This window comes from Salvia hispanica, unplaced genomic scaffold, assembly GCF_023119035.1.
Source record: "Salvia hispanica cultivar TCC Black 2014 unplaced genomic scaffold, UniMelb_Shisp_WGS_1.0 HiC_scaffold_135, whole genome shotgun sequence".
Taxonomy (NCBI): domain Eukaryota; kingdom Viridiplantae; phylum Streptophyta; class Magnoliopsida; order Lamiales; family Lamiaceae; genus Salvia; species Salvia hispanica.
The window spans coordinates 47,764-55,791 of NW_025951638.1; the positions used below are offsets into that span (position 1 = coordinate 47,764).

The window sequence follows — 8,028 nt, forward strand, 5'->3', positions numbered from 1 at the left end:
CCTTTCTGCTAATTCATCAATTCTTCCTTTTTTTAAACTGCTTTGTTTATGGGTTTATGACATTTCATATTTTCCCTTTTTGTTTACTGAAATTTTGTGATAAAGATTGAAACTTTAGCCCCCGTTTCCCCGCAGGGATCGGGTTCTGAACATTCCCACCCGTGCCGTTGTCAAGGATTGAAAAAAAAATTTCCCACCCCCTGGGTCGCCTTTAACAATTCGAGCAGTTATGCTTCCCCCCATTTTTTTCCTCCGTTGAAATTTCATTCGGGATTGGTAAAACCCCCTGAGTTGGTGAATTTAAGTTCAAAGTAGGGATGACCCCATTATTACAATGATGACAAGTGATGAGGGGGGGAAAGCGTGGGCTTTTCCCCCAACGGGAAAAACTCGGATGATGTTTGGGGGAGGGGCCCGGTGTTGGGGGTTTAAGAGGAAATTTTCCCCTTTAGTGGGAAACAGGTTGAATGGTGGTAAGCATAATCTCTTTTAAGGGGGCGTTGCAAGAGGATCTTGGGTTGAAGTTCGGGGGGGGAGGAGATTCCGGAGGGGGAATGGGGTTGGGGATATGGTCGAGCAGTGCAGTTTGGGTAAAGTTGCCCGGGTTTAATGATAGAAAGGATACTAACAGTGCTTATGAATGACATTGTTATTTGATTTGGTATGAATGGAAAATTGAGGTTGTTAGCTTGAAATTTTTTGGTTAAAAAAGTTTATGAGTTTTGATTTGATGCAGGGTCTCCCATTGGCAGATTGGTGAAAATGTTGTCTTGGTACTCCTGTCCCATTCATGGATATTGGGCATGCTCATGACTGTGAGACCCGGGCAGAAAAGCATTGATGGCCAATGCCCAAAAACTGCAGCAGGTATTTGTGGTGAAAAGGATTTGCAGAGGAAAGTAACAAATCAGTGAAGACGGACGGACCACAGGTATGATGAGAGTGTGGAAAATTATGATGTTTTGCTGTTGTTCATGTTTCGTTATTTGATCATCGTTGTTTGAGGGATAGCAAAAAAATTTCTTGGGGGAAAAAGAACATCCGGGTTTCCCGTCTGGCAGGTTCCCTTCCAAACCTCTACTGTGCCAGGTTACTTCTTCAGTTTTTATTCTCTTTATTCTTTCTTTCTATACAAAAATTTGTTCCTCAAGGTCCCGTAGGTTGTATCATATTGTTATCCTTTGAGACTATTGGTTTCATTTTCTCCGTCGTTTAGCAGATTGCCTAGTGAAGGAGAGCATCTAATTGTTTTTTGAATTTGTTTCTTTATCCTAAATGATCAAATGCAGCCACATGAACAAACTATCCTAGGTTTATGTTAAAACATGTTTAGTTGAACTAATAACTGCCTGTACCCAAAACTTTCGATCTTTATCTGTTTTGGTACTGCTTTGCATTGTCTAGAAGCACCTGTAAATATGTTACTGTCTCCTTTTAGTTAATCCGGCATATTGCGTTACCAATGATGGTGGCACGTGTTTTTGCCAATGTGATCTCTATCCAATCACCTAGATACTAAAACTACACCTTAATTATATGACAGCAGTCAAAATGCATATCAAGCACTTGTTGCTTATGATGCCTGTGTTCGTTTATGTCTAAATTCATGGGCAGAGGTTGTGCTGAGGCACCAGAATTTCTGCGAGATGAGTGCCTGCTTCTTCGCAATGCTTTTGGGTATGTCTTACATATCATGATGACTTCAAGGTTTCCTAGATCTTGCTTCACTAATAGTATAATGTAACTTATCATTGATTCTCCTTTTAGACTACACAAACTCTTGCTTCAACCTCAGGCGACAGCACGCAGACATAAACAGAAGACCACCGAACAAGCAATGGCCTCAAAAGTCAAGCGGACAGTTGGGAAGATTTGTGTGGAAGGTTTTAGGCCTTACCTTTGACTCTTAAAACTCATGTAGTATGACATTTTCATCAGATTTTGGTAGCCCTTTTCCTAATGCAACATCGTGAACTTTTATTTTGCAGTGAAAAAGCTCCGTATAATTCCGAGAAAGAAAGTTAAAGAACACAAAATCAATGAGAACTGCTATTTACTTGCAAGCTGGAGCTGAGTATGTCCGTCATGTTTCCTCAATCGTAAAACACAGAATCAACACACTTAAATTTAGCCCCTTGTCGTTTCCATCTGAAGGTTCGTCTCTAATTCCTCCTCATGGAAACAAAATACATATGTTTGCTGATATAGAACATTAAATATTGAGTAGCTGGCTTAAGATTAGCAGATATTGAACTCGTAGATTTATTATTGTTGATCGCCTACAGAAACATTATCGTGTGTGATTCAACTAAAGATTCTGCTGAAAGAATGAAGCTGAAGCAGGTTCTGCCATCTCACTTCGGCCCGGAGGTGGTGAATATCATGAATTTTAAGTCGGCGATATTACTTAATTCTGATGAAATTTCATAGTTTGCATCTGGATATCCATCTATTTTGATCATGTCCGTAGAAATGATAACGAGAATCTGGCTTACAGTTTTCCCCAGAGCCAAGGGGATGCACTTTACTCGAAGTTCAAGATGTAATGAAAAATGTTCAAGGCTGCGCTACAATTCCGATTCTTCGCTGTCTGATAACCCTGTAAGTGCTTTATAAAACCGGCCAGATCAGTCTCGGGATATATTATTCTCAACCATAACCGGTCTAACATTAGCTTTACCTTTGTAGAATGAAAGAGTTCGGTGGTGGCCAATCTATCACAGTGATCAAGAATGTGTCGGTAAGGTCTTGCTCTCCATTGGAAGCACATTTACAAGTGACGAGACAGTGCTTATGAAGGTATCGTTTACCATCTTACCTGATTTTCAAATAGATTATGTGAACGATCTAACACGGTTCTAAATTCTAATGTGCTGTTTTTCCGCTGTGATCATGATAGAGTGGATCTATTGTGGAGACCCTAGCATATGATCTGCTGCTGGAGGCTGCCATGCGCGCTCAACAGTTTCATGCACGGAATTTACGCATAAATGGGCCTTGGAAGTGGATCCTGGCAGAATTCTCGGAATATTATGGAGTGTCCGACTCATATACTAAACTGAGGTACGTACACACATATCCTGCCTCGTGAATCTTGTATCCAGCTTAGGAAACGAAGAGACGTGTTTACTTATGTCATGAACGTTGTGCAGATACCTCTCGTATGTCATGAATGTTGCCACTCCTACGAAAGATTGCTTAGAGGTTTTGCATGAGTTGCTCGTCCCAGTCCTGAAGGCACGAGCGACAGAAATTTAACAAGACAAGAGGTGAGCATGACAGCTATAAACTAGCTAGAGCTTATTTATCCGAGAGTATTTACACTCATTAGTTCCAGTAGAGCAAAATTTCATCGTCCTTCTTAACTGTTATGTATTTATGGATGCACAGAAAAGCATCTTATTGGATTGTGAGACACAAGTCGAAAGGCTCTTGGCTACGGCCTTCCAGAATTACAAGTCACTCGATGATAATTCTCCAACCGGCTTAGCAGATGCTTCGGCTCCAGCATCTGAAACTGCATCGCCGGCACTAGCTCCTGCTGTGCAACTTTATACCTTGCTACATGACATACTTGCTCAAGATGCTCAGACTACGATGCGAAACTATCTAAAGGTAACTCTTAACTAATATGATTCCTTCATTTTGTATATGTGGATAAGTTCGGTAATTTGAATGATTTCCTCCAGACTGCAGCAACGAAAGATGCCGTAGACACATGCTGGAGACTGATGAGTTTGTGTCGGGCAACTCAGAGGGTTTTGTTATGGACTCAGATACGATCACCAAAGCTTATTCGAAGATGAAGAATCTTTGCATTAACATTAGCAATGAAATCCAGACTGATCTTAAAATCCATAATCTGCATATATTTCCCAGGTACCTTATAATCAGCATATTTCTCTATACTCTACGAAAACTACAATTCTGATAACAAAAGTGAATTTTTTCCGTTTCAGTTCGATAGAATTGTCTGCCATAACCGCAGCAGTTTACAGCACTGAGTTGAGCAAGAGACTGGGATGCTTCCTTGCTATGTGGCCCCCATCAAGTCCCCTGCCGCATGTGAATGACCTCTTGATAGCTATGTCGGACTTTGAGAGAAATCTCGAATCATGGAATATCAGGTTTATGTGATATCTGAGTACCTCACAAAATCGAATTACCAGTACAACTTTCTTAAGACTTCATACTAATGTAATATGAACCTTCTGTCGTCAGCATTGTCGAAGGTGGCGTTGACTCCAGAAACTTGTACCACGGTTACATCATGGTTTGGATACAAGATTTACAACTTACGTTGCTCGATCTTTTGCAAAGCAGAAAAGGTTCTACTTCACCATTGTGATTGTGTCATATAGCTGACTCCTGATTGTATTATTATTCTGATTTCTGATAAAATTTACTGACATTGCATATTTTGTTTCCTACTGTAGGTTCCATGGGAGTATTTACCAAATACTCAACGTCTCCTTTGCTGAGGATATGTTCGAGAAGTTGGAGAGAATGCTTAGTGAGTATGAAGTCGTTATCAATCGATGGCCTCAATACACACTAATTTTGGAAAATGTAAGTTCTATGTTTCAGTCTCCGCTAATTTGGCTATATATTTGAAAACTGGTACTGGGGTTATGAATTCATGTTGCCATTAGTTCATCACATCGACATACTAGAACGTTTATGCATAGTCTACTATCTGGTTAAAATTACCAAACCGACTTGCTCCTAATTCGTTTCCTTTTCACTAACTGTTGATTAAAAGGCTGCTGCAAATGTGGAAAGGGCGATAATTAAAGCGATGGAGAGGCAATACCACGACATTTTAACCCCTCTCGCGACAGCATACCAAAGAGGCTCGGTATGCAGGTCCAGAAATTGGCGAGGAGGCAATCAACGGCTCACTACGCCATTCCTAGCCAGGTGAGTTCCATTCATAAGCATATTAAACAAAATATTCTTGTTGGTGGTTGATGGTTTTATTTGTCTGAGCTTTTAATACATCCACGCGAACGCAGCTGGTCTGATTTCCCGATTTTGTGTGTTTGGCAGCTTGGAATATTTCTGAACACGATCAAGAGAATTTTGGACGTTCTACATTGTAGGATCGAGGACAAACTGAAGTCATGGGCTTCCTATCTGCCCGAATGGAACAGTAAAACTAGCTTTGGAGAGCAGATGAACACTATAACTGTTCTTCTGCGAACCAAATATAAGAACTACATCCAAGCCATCGTGGTCAAGCTTGCTGGCAACGTAAGCACTCATTCCCGAGCTCACTGCCCATTGCATTAATAAATTGCAGTTTACGCGATACTTTTGTTTAAATCTTTCCAGATGCAAGCGAACAAGAGCACCCGCTTCAGAGGATCTTGGAAGAAACAAAGGAAGCTGACGGGGAAGCTCAGATTCGGGAGAGGGATGCAACTTCTGTGCACACAGCTCACTGATTGCATCTCCAAGCTGCACGAAACTTTTACAAGCCAAATATTCGTTGCAATCACCCGCGCTTCCTGGGACAAAATGGGACAAGTAAGCTACCCTGTCGAACACTTAAACAACACCCCTTCTTAAGCTGTGATTTACATTAATTTTTTTCACTTGTTAAGATTGTGTTGAAGTTCCTGGAAGGCAGGAAGGAAAACCGGGTATGGTATACCGGATCATATCACGCCCGGGGTAAGTGTTCGTGTCTCGTATTCTACACAAAACTATTAACTGAATCAACGTTGTTAACCGTTTTTGTGTTAATTTTTTTGACAGATTGTGGATGATACATATGCATCTCAGATGCAGAGATTGCTGGGAAATGCGCTTTGCACAGAAAGATTTGGAGGCTCCTCGTTCCATTACAGAAGCTCGGTCGATTTTGTCAAGAGACACAACAAACAGAATCGACTCTTCCTCTTATATATACTTCTAGAGGCTGCAAATATATATACATATACGTGTAATTTTTTGTAAAATCATTCTTTCAGAGCTGTGTAATAATATGATGATACTACTCATTTTAACATTTTGTATACATTTCAATTCATTTTTGATTTAGTATTTTCTTGATTCTTGTTATTTGATGAGTTGTAATAATTGTGTTGCATTTTTAAGTGATGAATCTTCAATTCTAAAATCGATTAGACCACCTAAATTTATAGTACTTCCATGCAATTAATCATCTATTCCTTGTTTCAATGTTTCAAGGTGAAATTTACTTTATTAGATTGAAGTGATTTAAGTAGTGGCATAGTAGAATAATTGCATGTAACTTATAATATTTGAATATTAGGGATTTTGTGGGAAGAAAATGTACTCCTCCGTCCCACAAAGATTGTCACATCGATCGAAGTAGGTTTTAAGAAATATAATGAAAAGTGAATAAAAAGCTAGGGAATTGGTTCTACTATTAGCTTTATAAAATGTGAGTATGAATGAGTTAGTGGAATATGAGATCCACTACCAAAAATAGAAAAGTGAAAGAGACAAAGCTTTGTAGACTGAATCAAATGAAAAAAAGGGGCAATCTTTGTGGAAAGGGGAGTAATTCATCGGTTGAGGTGACTTCAACAATAATTTATTAATTCGGAAACAGTGTCTACATACTCAACTAACTGACTTGATCGAAGTGAATATAGAGTGAAATATCTTAATATTGTGATTTTGATAATTTAAACCACAACCTATTAATCTAAGAAAAACATGTTAATGAATAATGATTTATATCAACACTTTAATTTACTTGGGTAGCAATCCATCGGTGGTTTAAGCCCTAAATACAGGGTTTAGCAAAATCAATTTTGATGGCGCCACTCCCCTTAAACCCTTCCTTCCAAATTTCTCTCAGAATCAATGTCAACTTCCTGCATTCATATTTAAATCAATTATACATTCAATTGCTTCTGTTTGAGCTCAATCGATTTCATCAATGGGCAGTTTTGATCCAGAAGAGCTGGAGAGGGGCGCCAAGGCGCTTAGGGAAATCAATAACTCTCCTCATGCCAAACAGGTTTTTTTTTTTTTTTTTCACTGTCATTTCTATTGTGAAATGCGGTTGTTTTGACAGTTTTGGTGTTTCTTGTGCTGAAGGTTTTTGAGGTTATGAGGAAGCAGGAGCAGACGCGGCTGGCGGAGTTGGAAGCTGAGAAGGCTAATTATGAGGCTATTCAAGCACATGGCGATATTGTGAGTGTTAATATGGTTTTGAGTTGATTTGAAATTGGTTCTTATCTCCTGTCTAGGCTTTCAAATTTGGGTAATCTTTGCTAAATTATGAAGATTTGGATCATGGCTAGAGCTGTGGAGATGCATTTCATTAGATATTTGGGATATTGGGGAACACTAAATGGAAATTCAATGACTTCTCATATGAAAATTCAACTGAGTAAAACTAAATTTGTGAACTTTAAGCTTAAGGTGTTTGAATTTGTTTTAGCTTTCAGTGTAAGGCTTTAGGGATCTAGTTAGTGCCGTTGAAATGCTCTAAATAATTTCCTTCTATGTTCTTAGAATAATGAAATTAATAGCTTTAGATCAATGTTTTTGTTAAGTGTTCCCAAAAAGAGGCATTAATATCTATCTAGTTATTTTCATCCTGACAAATGCATGCAGTTGTTCATTGTGCGTTTAATCGAATCATAACGAAATGCTTATTCTTCAAAGTTCTCCGTAGCGTAATGTTGTCAAATGTTGAACCCCATGTGGAAATTTGTGTTACATGATTCACCTGAGCTCTGCTATGCTTTTGGTCTTGAACCTTCTTACCTTGTTAAACCCAACCAGATTGTGAAAAGCTAAATTCATCGGTTTATCTGGTATGTCTTGACCTAAATGCTGGCTGGAACCTACAGGAGAAGCAGCGAATGTGGGCTGAAGAGCAAAGGAATCTATATCAGCAGCAGGGGCAAGGTAAGGCACAAATGATGAAATACGAAGATGAATTGACTCACAAAAGAATGCGGGTATGGACAATCCCCATTTTCTCTACTGATTTTTTATTTGATTATGAATATATGATGAAGATTTATGAAACTTAAAAGA

At 39.1% G+C, this 8,028-nt stretch overlaps 1 protein-coding gene and 1 pseudogene across 1 annotated transcript; both read left to right on the forward strand.

The window, feature by feature from the left end:
• The first annotated feature begins 467 nt into the window (after positions 1-467).
• Positions 468-6,016, forward strand: LOC125198293 (annotated as a pseudogene).
• A 789-nt stretch (positions 6,017-6,805) lies between these two features.
• LOC125198294 (ATPase family AAA domain-containing protein 3-like) lies at positions 6,806-7,949 on the forward strand (the record flags this gene model as incomplete). The annotated part of the gene is made up of 3 exons (XM_048096672.1): positions 6,806-6,997; positions 7,078-7,173; positions 7,839-7,949. Coding segments are annotated over exons 1-3 (288 nt in total), but the record flags the coding sequence as incomplete, so codon positions are not given.
• Between the last annotated feature and the right edge of the window lie 79 nt (positions 7,950-8,028).